This window comes from Meleagris gallopavo, chromosome 17, assembly GCF_000146605.3.
Source record: "Meleagris gallopavo isolate NT-WF06-2002-E0010 breed Aviagen turkey brand Nicholas breeding stock chromosome 17, Turkey_5.1, whole genome shotgun sequence".
Lineage (NCBI taxonomy): Eukaryota > Metazoa > Chordata > Aves > Galliformes > Phasianidae > Meleagris > Meleagris gallopavo.
Genome location: NC_015027.2, coordinates 1,084,986 through 1,102,831, shown reverse-complemented (window position 1 = coordinate 1,102,831; position 17,846 = coordinate 1,084,986). Strand labels below are relative to the sequence as shown.

The window sequence follows — 17,846 nt, the reverse complement described above, 5'->3', positions numbered from 1 at the left end:
AAAAAAAGAGCTTTTCTGTTTTAAACTGGTGAAAGTAAAATTTCAGAGCTGGAGCATATGTGAGAAGCAGGCTGCCAGCATCTCTGGGTTTTGATGGTCTATTTTCCTGCTTCTTTGCTGAAGAATACTGCTAACATCAGCTCTATTTTGCTCTTCGTTGTGCTTCATGCCTAACTGTCATATTATTCCTCCTCAGATGGATACTCTACCATCGATCACCGGGACAAGGAGCGCAAATACAAGACCAGCGACAACACAGGGGACGCCTCAGAGAAAGAACCTTTGAAAGTGAGATTCCCCTTATTGCTCAATGCTAGTTAGTGCCTTTAGAGGAAACAGAGCCTGGTGTGCTCAGCAAGAAAAGGGTAGTTACTCACTAGAGGGCTGTAAAGGGTTTTTTTGGTGTCTGTTTTTTGCTTGCCCAATGTTAAGATAAAAGCAGCATTTCCTATCCTAGCACTGGCTAACTAGAAATAAAAACAAAATGCTGCTTTCCAGTGCAGAAGTAAATGCAGGCAATTGATATGTTCTTGGAAATGAATGAGGTTGTAAGAAAATCTTTGTGCAGGCAGCATTCCCTTGCCTATAGTGAATAACTGTATTCAGTCTTTATTCTGAGAACAGTCACTTCCAAACATCACACTGCTTTATTGTTTTCACCATGAGAAGTACGTGTCAGCTTGTGCATCTGTCTAGAGCAGTGTGGTGAGCAGCATTCATTTCACCAGCACTCACTCAGGGTCCTGACTGTAGACAATGGGTGTGGGCCAAGGAGATGGAGAGGAAGATGTCCATATTTCTGGGTGTGTGCCTTCTAAAAACAAATTTAGACCATTTTCTAATTCAACAGCAACAACAACAATCTCTCTTCATAAAGTGTTTTGCCTTGAGGGTTGTGTGCAAACGTATCTTAGTGGATTCTGTTGAATTTCTGTTGCATTGCTATGCTTTTTCAGTAGATCTTTTTATTTAAAAGTTGCTTAATGTTTCTAACAATGCTGTGGCCATAACTTCTCCCTGGCCTCAAAACAAGCTTGTAGGGTAGGTCATTTCTGAGAGGAAAAAAAAAAGATTCAGTGAACCAAGAATCAGTGATATGAAATACTGTTGTTAGTCTGTAAAAAAACTGTCCTTAATAACCTTCAGCATATTGCTGATAATATCAGAAAATCCAGGTGATTTGTGTTCACTTGAAACAATTAACTTGAGTGAATTGAAAGAAAAACACTATATTGAAGTGAAATTAAAATGTGATTTGCAGAAAAATCTTTTTATTGTTTGTGGACCAGGAAGATATCCTTCTGTGTCAGTCTGCCTATGTTAATTTGCCTGTTCATGCATTTCTTTCTATGTCCTCCCTTTCTGTGAAGGTATATGCTGGAGAATGGCTTAAATCCAGCTGCAGTTTTAAGCACAGTTCACTCCTTTCCAATTTGCCAGTTCTGGGTATGGTTGCATTCTGCTGGAGGCTGCCCAGTGAAACTTTTTAATATAATTGCTCATTGTCTTGTGTCAACTCTGCAGTGCCAAACATGGCTTCCTGTTTTGAACCAGTGAGCCTTGAGTAAATGGTCTGGAGTAATGTGGCTGTTCTGAAACACTGATCCCTTAGATTCAGCGGGAAGCTCACTTCCCACCCCTTTTCTCTTTTGAACAGTCCTAGAAATAAGTGAGCATCAGAGCAGTAGGTTGTTTAGGAAGCCTCTGCCACTCAGAAACCTCTTTGATAAGAGAGCAGCCATTGCAGTTTTCCTGTTTAGTCATCTTGCAGCTTCTTTGCTAAGTCCAGATGTGTGGTAACACTATTAAAGTTATTCACTAGTGACCACCTTTCTCTCTAAACCTTCCCAGTACATTTCTGCTTGACAGGGTCTGGTGAAGACAGAAGAGCACACTCTCACCTGCCACTTGGAGGTGGTTGTGCTCTCTCATTTGTGTAGCTTTTTTTTGGCAACTGATACAACCTGATTACTGAATTCAGAGTGTATGCTCCCTCCTCCAGTGTTGCTCTGAAGTGACAAGAGATGGCCCAGCTCGAACCAGTACTAATGGTATAAACTTTTTGTCCCCTCATAACAGTTGTAATGTGTATCATGAGGATGCAGTGAGAACAGATGCATTAAGTGACATAAGTATTTTGATCAGTACAAGCTTGACAGAAAATGTCTTTCCAGAAGAAACAGGCTAAGGCAGAAGAGTTAACAAATAGTTGTTATTTTTGCCACTCAGAGTTCATGGACGTGATTTTCAAAATCATATCACTCAGCCCAAACTCCCAGTGTATGTCTGAGGTGAAGCACAACCCAGAGTTCCAGGAAGCAGTCGCTTTGCTTTTAGAGGAACAGGATAAAAAATACTTCACCTTGGTTATGTGCCAGCCATACTTTATGCTGCCTCCTGGTTTTAGGGATAAAGGGCTGCCTGAATTCAGCTTGTTATATGCCTCAAAAGCAGTCCTCAGCTGGAGCAAAGCCTGAGTAGCTGCTACTCTTCCTTTTCCCTGTCCTGTGAAAGAGAACTCTGGGGTCTTCTGGTTTGTAAACTGTTCAATAACCGAGGCTTTGAAGCTCAAGAGTGGCCAAGCATTTTGAATAATGGTGGCAGAGAAGTGCAGCCTTTGGCTGCTGCAAGTGCTCTTGTTGGTATTGTGCCTTTGCTGATCTTGTTACTTTCTCCACCACTAATTTTCCCTTGTGCTCCTTTGAGCTGACTTGTTTGGTGGTTTTGTTTAATTAATCCGCTCTGTTTTGCTTTTAACTCCTCACCCTGTGCTGCAGAATGACACAAATAGGAAAAACATTAACAGGAGTAACAGGGCTTCGGTGAATCTGGTGGATGCTCGTGACATTAAACCCCAGCCTGTTGACTCCTGGGTCTAATTTGCATGCATGGTAGGTCATTTTAATGGTAATTGGTGCTAGTGATTAACTTGTCTTTTGCATGATCTGTTCAGCTATGGAATCTCTTCAAGGCTAACTGCTAACTGAGTCCTTTCAGAGAAAGGAAAATACATTTGAAAACGTGTATTTATATTATTCACTGTGTCTTTAATGAAATGCAATCAAACACTCCTGTTTGATTAAAAAAATAATCTGTCAAATAACTACAGCACAGTAGTATCTTGAATGATTGGCTGTCAGCCAAAATGTGGAATATTTCTCCTGGAAGGCCATGGGAATGAATTTAAATAGTGTGTTTCTACTTCCAACCATTTTTTTTCGCCCTTCAGACTCACTATAAGGATTAGTCTGAGACTAAAAGAAAAAGCATATCCTTCTATATTTGTGGATGTCCCCTGAGGTTCCCTAGAATTACAAAGCCATGCCCATCTGCAGGAAAGCTGCTGCCTATACACAGTTACTTTGCAAGGGGAGGTGATTTTGATTACACAATAAACATCAAGGCACAACTCCCACTTCCCAAGTCTTTCTTATTCTGTTGTTAAAGAAAGGCGCCTTTTTGTTGCGTTACAGCTCTCTGCCTTTGCCATGAGCCAAGTCCCTTATAATGTCACTATCCTTTCTTTATTCCCTGCTACTGCTAATCTGTCTCCTGCTGTTTTGCTAGACAGTCCTCTACCCTGGTTGTACCATCCGTCAATGTCAGACGTGATGCCCCATTTGGAATAGCTGATTTTGTGCCCCTGGCTGGCTGAAGAAACACCTAAGAAATGGTTGCAAAGGCTATTGGAGTGGATAATAGGCCTTTGAGCCTCAAATTCCAAAAAGTGGAGTGCGATCTACTCTCATAATTAGACATGGAAATCACATGCAGTAGTGGGAGAGAGAGCTCTTGTATGTGTGGGATTTTCATTTTTGAGGTTTCCCCAGAAATGTTTCTCCTTTAAAGACTCTAGTACAAGTACAATGTGTTTGCAGGTTGTTTCTCTTCCTGGGTTGGAAGTGCTTGGCCAGAGCAGTCTTTAAAAGCCCCCTGGTAGCCTTGTGTAGCCACGCAGCAGGCCCTGGCAGTGTTGGCTTAATGCATCAGGTCGGTGCTGTGCAGTCAGCCTTGTTTATCTTTGCCCTCTGGCTGAGCCAACGTGTGCAGTGCCTGTACACCTCCAGTCTTGCACTCTTCTTAGCAGTGAATGCGTATGGGTGGGACTTTGAATGAAGTCTGTGCTCATTTTCTCCCAGTCAGACCTTTCAACAACCCCATACACTGAGATACATTAGGATTTCCATTCATTGTTCTACCACTATGGGATGGAGATCACCAGTGCCACGTTGTTTGCTGGTATTAATCAGTTCTGGCTTTATTTTGCAGGCCTAGAGTCCAACCACATTTTTTTTTAATTGAGGGGGAGAAAAAAACATTGAATTGACACAGGATTTCATCAGTCACCACTGCCATTCCGATCTGGAGGGCGCTGCATCACTGACAAGGCTGCGGATTCTAAGAGAATGCAGGGAGAAAACACAACTGACTGCCATTGCCAACCCCAGAGCACCATGCCTTACAGCAAGACAGTTTGCTTTTTAAATCAGTTACATTCCCACCAGACATAGCTGCCTCCTGCTCCCTCCCATCTCCTGCAAGAATAAAGCAAGCAAGAAAAGAGAATCCAAGTTCCATCCGGCTGGCTGCATTCTTAGGTGACTCTTACATGTGGAAGAATGAGAAGCAAAGGTCATGCAGCAGCAAAGAGGACAGCTTCATAAGTGAACTGCAGAATATTTGAAATGATACCTTAGGTGTAGTCATGAAGATAATAGCACTTTTATGGATTGGATCCCATTGTTTTCTTTTTATTTGGGGGGATTTATTTTGAACTGTGAATCTAACACTTTTAAAGAGTTTTTGAAAAATGCTGAGGTTTTCTTCGTTATTTCAACAGGAATTGCAGGAATGTTGAGTGGGTTTATTGAATTTCAATGAAGAGAAAATACAGAACAAAAAATACTAAATGCTGGCCAAATGAACTGGAGAGTAGATAAGAAAATTGATGCAAGCTGTATAAATCTGCTTTTAGAGTACGCTATATCAATCACAGTGCTATATTATGGTTATAATCTGATGTACAGTACTTCTGCCTTTTGAATTCTGTAATGGCTCTGCTTTTATTTTCACATGAAGGTTCTAATGTCCCCAGTTCAGAAATGTATGCTGAGAAATGGAGTTGGCTGGCTTTTTATTTTCTTATTCTCAAAGATGGTAGTAAGGAGCTTTTACATTTTAATTGTATCAGTGTTATATTGATGACAATTCACAAGTTATTTTGCTGTAGCTGTTAACACATTGGAAGAAATAGAAGCTTCTTCGCAGGATGTCTTATTTTGAACACACTATATATGTTTTAGATGGGTCTTTCATTTTTATTTGATGGTAAATTTATCACTATTGGATCCATGTTTGCTTTGGGCTACAGATCCTGGTGGAAAATGTCATAAAGGGAACAGATTAGACATTTTTTAAATCATCGTCATTTCTGTGTTCCCTTGATTTTGTTTTGAGGTTACATATTCTTGGTGGTATGAAAATCATCCATGTGCAGATGTTCTCCTCTTAGATGCCATGGTGTGCTCTGATAAGGCAGAGTTTTTACCTCATGAGAACAGAGAACTACGCTGCATATACAGAATCTGATAATGCCATGAACTAAGTGACTTTAGATCACTGATTTTCTCCAGGCATTGGTCAAGGGAGGGCAGCAGAAGAGAATAGGAATGAAATATCTCACTAGTAGCATCAGAGGGCTTTTGCTGACTTTGTTTTGGTTGCCATGTTTAATTCTAAATAAGCTCCTAAAAATGGTGTGAGTGGAAAGCACATTTTTGAGCCTAGCAAACATCATTTGGGGTTTTCAGTGCCTGCCATTTCCTTTGTAATTAAAAAGGGGAAATATCCAACAACCTTGCCTCACCCAAAATATTACTGTAATAGTAAACGTCTGAAGTTTTTGTTTAAAAGAAAAAAAAGAAAAAAAGAAAAAAATTAAAAACACAAAAAAAAGCAAGTACCAAGAGCTTTCTATCTTCATGAGTATATTAAAAAATTGACATGAATACATATATATAAATAAATAAATCTATATATCTATATATATATTGTTGTGCAGAGGATAGGTTAATAAAAAACCATGTAAAGTAGTTTGCAGGAGAGGGAAGCATTTGTTGATTCAGGGAAAAAGACTGATGCCAGAAGCTGTCAGTGATTCGGATGATACATGTGCTCCTTCACCCTCCTCCCTTTTGACCCTCATCTTCTATGTACATTGCAGTAGTTACTTCTGGATCATAGAGAAGGTGAAGTTGCTCAGAGCAAATTAAGATAGCAAATATTTGTGGGGTTTTTCACCTGCATGAGAGTCCTGTTGGACCAAAAATGCTCAGCAGATCAAGGGAAGCAGAGATGCATCTGTGATTATCAACATCTGTGTCAGAGGCAGTGTCTCTCTATGTGTAGACATAAAGTGTGGCAATGAAACCAGATACATAGTCTGACTGTATATTATATCAATGGTGCTCTTTTCATACTTGTTCTGCCAATACGCGGAGACCCTTTTAACCAAGCTACACAGAAACGTTTTATATCACTTTTGGTTATGTACTTGGTGTATTCTTTTTGTATATGAAAGGATTTTTTTAAAAACGTTCAGTAATTAGCAATGGAACCTGCTTTGTAGCTAACTAGAACAGTTTAAGAAAAGGGCCATGCTGTCAGTCTGTCCCTGATCTACTTCAAACCATATATTTACCAAAGGAGTCTGAGCAAAAGTTCATTTAAAATAAAGACCTGACTGTTGAGTCTCTGCTAAGACTTTGTGATTTAGTTGTTGTACAAATATTTCAAAGCCAGCAAGAGGTTAGAAGAGAAAATTGCAGGAAAGGGGGAAGTGATGTGACTGGGGGCCAGTTGTGTCCGTGACCGCCTGTGCCAGATATCAAATGGCTCTCAGTGGGGCACTACAAGGACACTCAAAATCTGTGTGGGTATCTATTTTTGTCTTCATCATTAATGAATCAAACTAAAAACACTAAGGAAAACTTGAGAAGCAAATTCAGGCCTATCCGACTTCCCCCCCCGAAGACCTTTTCATATTTATACTGCATCCTCTGTCAGGCAAACCTCCCTGTCAGGTTAGATGGAATTGGCTGCCCAGGCTTGTTGTAGCAAACTGTTCTTCTTCCTTTTCCCTGGGATAAAGTGTTCTTGGCAGCCCCAATGGCTTAGAGTTGAGAACATGGCTTATTGCAACAAAACAGCAAAGGATAGTACATAAGAGGTAAAATACCAAGTCCATGTGCCAAGACGTTCTCCTAGGAAATGACATCTTACTTTTGCCCTTCCCATGCCTTACAGTAATGATGAATTCCTAGGTATGTAGCAATAACCAATAATGCATCATTTACGTTACTGTGTTAATTTTTTTTTCTTCTCACCAAGCTGTTGTTCAGATGATGCGGAAAGAAAATGGATTGAGAATGACTTGCATATGAGACTGTTGCCTTGTACTATCAGCTCACAAGCCAAAATCTCTAGCAAGATACTTTGAACTTAGTTTGGTGGTTTATCCATTGTCCTTTTCATCTGTGGCCACACATTAACTTCTGGAATGCATTGGTGGGATGTGTGTCCACACCTGTCCCTCCATCTCTCCTTGTTAATTCAAGTGTGACTGGGCTGGTTGAGCAATTCTGAATGTGGGTAAATAAACCAGTAATTGTTGAGTTTGTTTTGGCAGCAGGGACAGTATGTTAAGAAGGGAAAGTGGCAGTGTGTGTAACTAATGCTGCAGTATGGTCTAGAGGCTCCTGCTCAAAGGCAGGCAGTGCTTTTTAGGGCTCAGGTATGTGACCTCCTCTTTTCCTGTTGTTTCCACTGTGAAAACTGGAGGCAGTCTGTCTGCAAAGAGCTGGGGTAGAAGAGATTTATACCTGCAGAAATTTAAGTGGGAGGGGTGGTTGTGGAAGGAGAAGATGGATGTTGCAAGACTCCTAATAAAGAGGAGGAGGAAATTTGATGGCCCAGTAAGGGCTGAGATAACAGGGGATGGAAGAGATTTCTGATGGCAAGTAACTGCTGAACTTTCATCCCAGGGAGATGGCTTGCTCACCGCCCAGGCACGTTCAGTAGGCTGTGGAGGTTAAACAGAACGGAAAACCAAGTAACAACACTGATGGGGCCACTTAACATTGCGTGTCGAGACTGCCAGATAAGCATCAAGTTGGGCTGTTGAGTGGATGAGTGATCAATCCTTCTAACTCCAAGGATTCTGTGATTCTGTTTGTGCAGCATCCAGCAGAAAGGCAAGATATAAAGACATTTTGTTTCTGTGTTGGAGCTAAAAAGTAATTTAGCTGTCAGTGTAACTTGACAGATCAAAGATGGTTGCCAGTTTGAAATGTTCCCCAGGGAGCAGCTTGGGCAGCCAGAAGTCTTATGGGCAGAACACCTGAGTGTCCTGGTTCTACACTTGCGCGTTCAGACCCACAGATTCTAAGTGTATATATTAGGAAAGTAAATCTCGTCTCCTTTGCCAAGACTTCATAAAAGGGATTGACTTGGGGACTAGGAACTGACTCGTTAAGTGATGCATTAAGGAACTGGGGGTGGCATGTTAAAGCCAATTAGTGAGCTCCTGCCAAATGAGAGGAATAGTTTTCAGTGATGACTTCTAGCATACACAGTTTATGCTGGGCAAAGCAGTTTTCGCTCCTCCAGCAGTTTTGTTATCTTGAAGGTGGTGAGTTACTTTCTGTTACTTGCCTTAAAGTTGAGCTTACGGGCTCCGCTGCTTGTGAGAGAGAGGCACATTTTAAACACGTGGAGTAAGTGAAGCTTCAGAAGCCACATGAATACATTACAGACTGGTTACAGTCCCTTCTGTCTAGCTGCCCACTCACTGTAAACTATAGTGTGCCAGTAAGCTCAGCCTGAAGTTTTGTGCTGTTGGGGTTGGATTGTACTCTCACAGTTTTTGAAGGTGTTTATATAGGCATAGTTTCTCACAGTGTTTTTATTTTAATGCCCATAAAATCTGGTGTTTCCTTATCTTTGTCAGAGAAATCCTCTGATTTATTGGTACAGTAACTAATCTAGTGCATTTAAAGGAAAGTTGTTATGAATCTCTTTTATTCTGTCTTAAGTTTTACATCGGGATAGGGTGTTAGGAAGTCCTTTGCAATGAGGAGGAAGATAGTGCAGATACTACAAGGCCTGCCAATCTGGTTCTTACTTTTTGGAAAAACAAAGTAACTAGACTAAGAAGCTTACTGGTAATTAGTAGCTAATGTGTTTGTAACTATCATGTGCCTTAAAATTTTCATGGTAGGAGAATAAAAAAGAAAAATAAATCAACAACGTGTTTTCTGTAATACTGCTCAACATTCTCTCTGTAGTTTAGACTGGTGGGGTTTTGCATTGTATTTACACTGTACTATAAATTGAAACACTTAGAATGGTTTGATTTTACCAGTATGGAGAGGAAAAAAGGTGGATTATGCTTTTCATGGAACAAATGTTACCGTGACAGAATGTATTATTATTATAGGATCTTTCCATAATGCAGACAAGTAGAATGCTTGTTAGAAAACCAGGTATGTAGGATAACAATTTGGTGTGTTTTCAATAAACCATGCCTGGAAAGAATATATGTGCCATTGGTTATCTTTTTGTTATATCAGGTAACTCAAATATTCTTTCGGCTTTGCAACAGCAGTTTTCTGTGGCAGGGAATTATTCAACGCTAGCTCAGGTCAGCACTCTGTGTTAGTAAAAGGTCAGTGGTAATGAGGGCAATTGGAATATCCTTTAAACTAGTACACCTGGAGATGTTTGATTTATTGCCATATGCTGTAGCTGTAGCACAAAGTCCTCTAAGGGCTTTGGACTGTAGGTCATGCTTTTTTTCCCCTTTTTAATGTACAGGCCTGTTTCTTTGAGGAAGACACCTCAATCACTGCTCAGAGAAATGCACATTTGGGACCACAAACCAAACTTGCTGATGTCTTTTCCACTTGAGAAGCTATTTAACCTCTCCCAGTTTGGTTGTAAAATCTGTGTAATTTTACAGAGATTTCACATCTCTGGAATGTCTGCAAATATTCTCAAAAATATAACTGCAAAATAATAACAGAAAATCTTTTATGTTCATCATAGTCTATGCATGAGATTTGGTTTCAATGAAAAATTGTTATTTTGGAGATGTGCTAAACAATTTACATCTGTTGGGGGAAAAAACCCTATACTGAGAAGTCGGTATTCCAAGTAACAGCCAATTGCTGACACATCCTTTCTGGGTAATTCTCCCAAGGACTGCCTCTCCCTGGCACATTCATCTGTGCTGAGAAAGTCAGTAGGGCTTCACCTAAACATATTATGGTTATTGACGTTCATGAAACTTGACAAAACCCTGTAAATCTTGACGTGAGTGTTGTGCAGGGTCTGGCAGAGTTCAGGTCAGATTTTCTGTGAATTAAAGGTTGATGAACCATTGCTGACCATGAGAGTTTGCTGTATGTTAATGCCTGATTGTACCATTCAGAAGACTGTAAGGTTCCATTTACTTGTGGATGTTTGCTGACAGACTGGGAAGGTTGTCTTCAGCTCACCTTCCCTCCTTATTTCAGGTGCAATGCGTCATGCATCCCCAAGAATCTTGTCAAGTCATTTCTAGATTCTGTTCTTGTAGCAGGAGGATCTATTTTCAAGTGTGGGGTGGTAAGATGTGAGATCCTGAGCTTAGCATCTTGTTCCAAAGTAGCATCCATATTGTACTGAAATGAGGAATCTGATTTTTTTTTTCCTCTGAATGCAATAGTATGATAATGAATAGCAGATGCTGTAGGTAAGGTACTGAGCTAACACAAATATGCTATTTCTACAACTGACCTTTTTTAGCTGTCAAAGTGATTTCATTTTCAGCTTATCGCAAGTTGGGCAAATGGAAGCAGCAAGTCCTGCAGGTGAAAGGTTAACCTGGTAACAACGGGCAGGAAATGTCACAGCCCTCACCTGTTTCAGGCTTCAGCAGTGTCTCTGGAGAACATTCTGCCCTTACCGCTGTCTTCCTCAGTGTCTTACTGTGAAGATCTCTGTATAATTAAAGAGCAGTGGCATAACCTCATTGTGGTACTGGCTGACGGGGGGTGGTCTGTTGCACTGGGAGCTGTTGTTTTACAGTGGGATCATCAGCTGAGCTGTACAGGCAGACACCAAAATTATTTTACAATGTTTAAGTGTGCAGACATAGTAAACTGTTATTCATGTGATACTTAATAATTTATTCTTAATTGATTGACAGCTCAAATCAACTAAACAAGCATACATGTAGTAGTGTTATCCTTCTTTGGGGCAGTTAGGATCTCAGTAGTCTCTCATGGTCTCCTAGGGGTTTCTGTTCACGTATGCATCTGATGTTTTTGACCCACAGCTCAGAATTTTTCATAGGGTGCTTTCACTTCCTTGTATCAGGGGGAGGCAGCTCCTGTACAGACATAAGACTGCTGTTTGCTCTGGTGGGTAATTTCCTCTGTAACGGTTGCTACATGAGTGCTATTATGCTCAATTCGGTATTAAAGTAGAAACTAAAAGGAACTAAGCTGGCTTTGACTTCCTCATAAATTCTCCACTTCCCTTCTATACTGATGTAAAGAGTCAGTTCAATATTTTGAAAGATATCGTGTCCCTTTGAGGTAACAGAGAGGTTGAACAGAAACCAGGCCTCAATTCAACGTCTTGCCTCAATCACTAAGAGTACATAGAGAGTAGCTGTCATTTCCAGAATAAAACTTAATTAACAGTATTTGTTGGGATCAATCATTTGTGACGTGTTGTGAGAATTGGCTGATGGTTGTGTTTTAGAAGAGTTCTTTCAATTTGACGTTTTCTATCATTGATGTGCTCACAGCAATCTTTAAACACATTTCCAGGTGCCCCATTCCATAACTGGCTCATGTAAGAATAGGTTGTGTCTCCTAATTCAGTAAGTTGATACTGCAGTAACACTTGCTTTGTTTTTAGAATATATCTGAATTAGAGGAATGATTGTCTGCCTTTTGCTTCTTACAGAATTCAAAGCATGATTTTATTTTAAAAAGTAACCCTTCTCCCTTGGATACCTCACATTTTTATACTGGTGGCTCAAGATCACATTTGCTTAACTGACCAAAAGCCTATTTTCTAATTGCCAGTCATCTAATCAGGCATTTTCCTTTTCATCCTTTGTCACCAATAATTACAAGCATTTCAAAAGTGCTGTCAAGCAAAAAAAATGATCTTGCATGTAAAATTTTGTAAATAATCTAATGATGCACTGTTTTTTGTGGTTTGGTTTTGTTTTTTTTACAGCTTGCCATGTGGTTGGTATCTTCTTTATTCTACAGGGTGGCAGTTACATTTGCACACATACTGCACATTTCTTATCTATTGATGCATCTTTTGAAATACCCAAGCTAATTCTAGAAGTTATCTATCTATCTATCTATCTGTCTATCTATCTATCTATCTATCTATCCCTAATTTTTTTGATGGTCTCTTACACAGAAATTTAGGCCTAAATAGCAGTAGGAATTTATTTTTCTGATTTTCTGTTGTAAAAGTGCAGAAACAGTCTGTCCCTACCTAGGTAGCCATGAGCATGCATCTCTGAGACTTCGGTTTGTTTACCAGTCTGTGTTCAGTGCCCTGCTTTGGCAGGAGTGTCCGTTTAGATGCAGAAGTGTTTAAAGCTAGAAATGAAAGAAGAATCTTTGAAGACATGATCTTAGCTGCACATAAAGAGAAATCTGGTCATCTGCAATTATGCAGGGTTTCCATTGCACTCTAGAAACTTGTACATGCCAGTAAGCGGGCTTGAAGATTATTTTCTTCTTTGAAACTTTTAGATAACTTGCTTGGTATCACCTGAAAGATTCTGACCCATTTATATTGAATTGACTGTCAATAACAAGAGGACCTGCTTCTAATGGAGTTCACCATGGCTTTCTTGGTCTACTTCTGAACTGTGTCACCCTTGCCTGTAACATTTTTTCTTTTATACTGTGGGGTAATTTTCTACAATGTTCATTACTGGTGTCCTCAGGATGGATTTTCTGTAGCACCCGGGCCAGGACAGATAACTCTTTAGAAAGGTGAGCTGTAAAAGGAAGAAACTGATAACAAGTCTGAAAGAATCACTGATGAAAATTACAAGAAAGAAGTTACCTCTGATTTTGAACTGTTCAGTGTTCCTGTGGTAGTTCCAAGGCTGGAAATCTCAAGTACAGTGCAGAATCCATGGAAAACAGAGGAAGTCACTTTTCTTCTCCATTATTTTTTAGTTTTTATTCATAAAAGCAACCATTGACTCATTATGTAATCACAGCAGGGCATAGAAGGAAATAAAGTAGATTTTTGTATTGTTCAGGTGAGTTAAGAGACTTCAGATTTGGTTTTATAAATCTTCTCGCTAATAAACCTTGCCATTGAATGCTAACTACAACTCATAGGTTAAACAAGGTGTGCAGAACCCACCTGGTAAAACCCATTCTCACTAAATATACATAATGCTTTAGAATAAGCAGCTTGCCTTGCCTCTCGAATGCACACACAATATATATATACAGTATAATAAAGGAATGAGTAAATGTAACAACGGGATGAGTAGTATTTTCTCAAGATCTCAGTGACTCTGTCATTTTGATTTTCTGTTAGAAACAACCTTTTTTTTTTGTTATGTTGTGTTTATTTTAATCTGCTCACTTCTCCAATTATCTCTGCATGTGCAGATATAATAACTTTTTTTTTTGTCTTATGCATAATTCTGTTACACTTTGCCATCACTGTGTAGCTTTTTCTTCTTTCAGTATGTGCCCTTTTCTTCAGCATGGAGATGATTAACATTTTCAGCCATGCACAAATGCATCTGACATTATTATAGGAACCTTCACTGGTGGAAGTGGCATGATAATAGTTTAGCATGACCGGGGTTTCTGAGGAGTTCTTCTTTTGCAACATGCATGCTTTTATCACACTTGAGAATGGTAAGACAGTTTAGCTTTAGAACACAAGTTCTTAGAAATTGAGTGACTTTTACTCTAACCTCACCAACTGTGGTTGTTCGTGTTTGAGCTCAAAATAACAGACTGTGTTGTTTGACAATATGTTGATCACCTTGGGTTTGCTGAATGATGTGAAGCAGTGGAATGGGCCTTTAAGTGGATGCCCTACTTATTCCAACTCTTGGTTTCCACCTGGTAAAAAATGATTCCCACTAGATGATAAGCTTCAAAATACAAACAGCAAAATGTAAAGCACAGTCAAGTTAACCTGTGTAGTTACATTTATGTCATTAGAAACAAAGATAGTATTAATGGCTGTCTTTATCCCAAAAACACAGCCTTTTCCATAGCATCCTGCACTTTCATATATTCCAGATGAGATGGGTACGTCCTGCATTGGAAACGGGGGTTGTTGCGGATATATTTAACAAATTCAGGAGCTCCTGGGAAGATGATATTGTCAGCCAGAAGAACTGAGCCCTTCCTCAGCAAGCTGCATTCCTAAAAAGAAGAGAAATTGCTTCATGGTGGCTGTTAAGCTGACGTTGTCTTGAATGCAATTTGCTTTTGTATTAACCACGTCACGTTAAAGTGCATGCATTAAAAATCCATTGATTTGGAAAGGAGGAAAAAAAGGCATAGGAGAAGCTGAACAACTCTCTAGCCAGAGAGCTCAGTCCTTTGTTGTCACATTTAGCATTCTGATTTACTTCTGCTAACACTTGGTAACACACATTGGTGGAACATTCCAGAGATGCTGATAAAGTTGGGTCTTTTGGGTTCTGAGAAAACAAATCAAGTGCAGTGGAGGAGTGCAGTTTGCTGCTTGTATCATTTCCAAACACAGGTACGTGATTAATAAGAGGGTTTTGTTTTGGCTTTCATGCCTAAAGTTTGATACCTTTTTTTTTTAATACGGCATTAAATTTTAGTAGCTATCAAGGTCATCTGAGAGACTGGCATGTACCAGTCTGCTTTGGCTTGTCCTGGTAAAACTCCAAATACGCTAACAGAATAAGTGAGATGTTCTGAGCTTGCTTTCCTTTCACCTTGTACAGCTTTCTGCTGCTTTGTTCAGGAGCTGGGTGTGAAGCAGGATTAGTGCACAAGGAAGATCACTTGGACAAATTTCCACAAGATGTAAGTATCTTGCAATATTCAGGCAAACATCCTCTGGCCCGCAACTCACAGAAGCCTGCAAGTGACATGTATTTCCCACTGGTCACTAGGATTTCAGATTGTTTGTGTCAGGCTTTTCTAGATGTGCATGAAGAGGAATGCTGTCTGGGCCATTTGAAATAGATGCTAAAACTGAGTTAGAAAGCTTTTAACATCTGAGAAAAAGTGGGGATTTTTTCTTCCTCTTTCTCCTCTGGATTTTCTTAGTTTTTAAGCAAAGCAACTTTGTCTCACAGATGCACCAGACAAATCACAAATTTGGAGGTGAACTGCCTGTTAGTTTTGGTCATGTTATGGAGGTTAAGCTCTGATAAGGGTGCAGCTATCTCTTCCCAGTGGAAAGACCTCAGTTATCATTACACAGCCTGTTTAAAAGAAAACATTCTCTGGATTCAAAATAACTGAAGAGAGAAACAATTTCTTCAGCTCCTGGTAAATTCAATACTGGCTGTTCGTAACACCAAATTTCCTTTTTGAACAGCTATCAGGAAAACAGGAATGAAATTTATAAACAGGAGAGCCTGGATGAGAAAATATTTCTGTAAGCCTTAAGCGGGGATCAGAAAGGAAGATGGTGGGTTCTCAGTGTAAGAGGTAGCTTAAAAAAAAAAAAAAAAGTGTATTTGTGAAGAAAATAACTCAAAAATGGCACTTCCATCTAGAGAAGCAGTTCTAGAAAGTTTTATCGGTCTGTAGTGCCAAAGCTAGGAGAGTCTGTGTATGCTGTGTTGATAAATACAAATGTGAATCTTAGTTTAACACTTGAAAATATCTTTCCATCCATAAGTAGTATTTAGTTACCTCACTTCCAGTGTTACCTATCAATGCCTACTGCTGTTACAGCTTGTTTTGTAACACCTATGGCTATGGGATGTTGGAAAGAAATGAACAAAATTTTTCCTCATTTAGGGCTGCAGATAAAGTTTGGCAGAACTTCCCTAGCAGCTGCTTTTCTGGAGCAGTCTATTGTTTTTCTTAAGGTTGCTGTAAAATCAAATAATAAGGTGTAAAAAAGGCTCCCAGAAAGATGGTAACCCACCTGTGCTAACAAAATAGTATTTCATCAGAAAGTTCTGCTGGCACCACAATTCCAAGCAGAAAAAGCTGTACTGAGGAAATTGGAGAAGTAAAAGTAGAGCAGCAATATGCAGGTCCGGAGTGTTACCTGCTCCTGTGACCGGGATGTTTTTGGATCGTGTGTTTCATTTAGTGACCATGAAGATATTCCTTCCAGAGTGCAGGATCCAGTCCCTGCACTCCTCCAGCTGGGATTTCTAATGAAGACCCATTTTTTGTGAAATAAAATGACTCAACAGTATTTGGCAAGTTGTTCTGAGCTGTGTTATGCGAGATGTTGTCCCAGATAAAAGTTTAGGATCCTGTCCCTCAAAACCTCTTTTTTCATATGTTTGCTATTTTGACTGTCATTCTTCATTTTACAGAGGAGGAAGTACTTCATTTAGAATATAGACCTCACAGGCATTTAGGCATTTGGTACTTTTAAGATTGGAATTGTGCAAACTGACCTGAAGCAGGATGGTGTCTGGTGCATATCTGTCTTTCCAGTGGTCCAAGAAGACAAAATCCAGAGTATCCACTTCATATTTTTTTTTCAGCTGGGGGATAATTACCTCTGAAGGGCCTTCTAGGAGTTTTACCTGAAATGCAAATCCATCTGATGAATTGCAAACCATTAAGAACATGCCTCTAGCTTATATTAAATTGTGGCCAGACATCAATGATCCTGCTTGGAGTTCAATATAACCTCAGATTGAGGCTCAGAATATAGCTTCTACCATTATTTGGTAGAGTTGGGTCATATGGACTTCTTTCTTTTTTTCTGTGTGTGTGTGTTTTTTATTTGTTTGTTTGTTTGTTTGTTTTAACAAATTCACTCATGTTCCAAAATATTTTTCTTCTCTATTATTATAAAAAGAGGGAGAAGTGGAAAAAAAAGTGACCTGTTGTTTTTGTTAGATAATGTGATTCTTCAGTGGAAACATGGGAATCTTGTGTTGAAAACAATACTTCTATTACTTTTTTTAGTTGCATCTCAGTTGAATTTCAAAGTGGAGCAGAAAATGAAAAGAATACAAATCTTTAGAATGCATCTGGAAGCTACCACATAGAAAATTGATATGGCCAGGAAAGGAGGAAGGACAGAGCCTATTGTACCTCCCTTATAGGTTTATTGGCATAAATACTGTTAAGCTGAAAGAAATTGCTGCACACTGATCTGTTAAGCAAGTGCCATATTCTCTAAGTGGAAGGAAGAAGTAGTAAGGAAATCTGTCTGGTTTATGACTCATAGTTCATCGGATGATTAAATTAGATGGAGGGAAATGCAATTTTAGATGTCACTATTATTTCAGGTTCTTATCAAGAAGGTAAGAAATACCTCTGAAGATCTCATCTTCAAGGTGGGATTTATTTCCAATAGTTTTATCATCTCTGTTAAAGTTGGTTGGCTGGTCAATGGGTGTGAATCCTGTGATCTGCTGTAGATAATTGCCTGGGGCTGAGATGGATTATAGACTGGAAATACCTGCATCTCAGTCAACTATATAAGGTGTTGAGACATCTCACACTAGGCAAACTTTAGGTGCATATGTATATGTATTGTGACCAATTATATTTAGCTAAATGTATCCTATCTGAAGTATGTTCACGCAATGAAATCTT

At 39.4% G+C, this 17,846-nt stretch overlaps 2 protein-coding genes across 13 annotated transcripts in view; one reads left to right on the top strand and one right to left on the bottom strand.

Moving 5' to 3' along the window:
- The window catches only part of ARVCF (ARVCF delta catenin family member), a 219,420-nt gene extending 209,822 nt beyond the window's left edge, over positions 1-9,598 (top strand). For 8 of the 9 annotated variants that reach the window (XM_010719984.3, XM_031555926.1, XM_010719983.3 and 5 more), the window contains 3 exons: positions 197-288; positions 2,778-2,891; positions 4,270-9,598. In XM_010719984.3, coding sequence (XP_010718286.1) covers positions 197-288; positions 2,778-2,879 — 194 coding nt within the window. In that variant the 3' untranslated portion in view covers positions 2,880-2,891; positions 4,270-9,598. The remainder of the gene's footprint in view (positions 1-196; positions 289-2,777; positions 2,892-4,269) is intronic. The other variant, XM_031555925.1, reaches the window with a different exon arrangement.
- A 3,640-nt stretch (positions 9,599-13,238) lies between these two features.
- Positions 13,239-17,846, bottom strand: part of COMT (catechol-O-methyltransferase) — an 18,948-nt gene continuing 14,340 nt past the window's right edge. For all 4 annotated transcript variants that reach the window (XM_010719985.3, XM_010719987.3, XM_003210866.4 and 1 more), the window contains exons 4-5: positions 16,691-16,822; positions 13,239-14,486 (exon numbers count right to left, since the gene is read on the bottom strand). In XM_010719985.3, the coding sequence (XP_010718287.1) occupies positions 14,307-14,486; positions 16,691-16,822 (312 nt within the window). In that variant the 3' untranslated portion in view covers positions 13,239-14,306. The remainder of the gene's footprint in view (positions 14,487-16,690; positions 16,823-17,846) is intronic.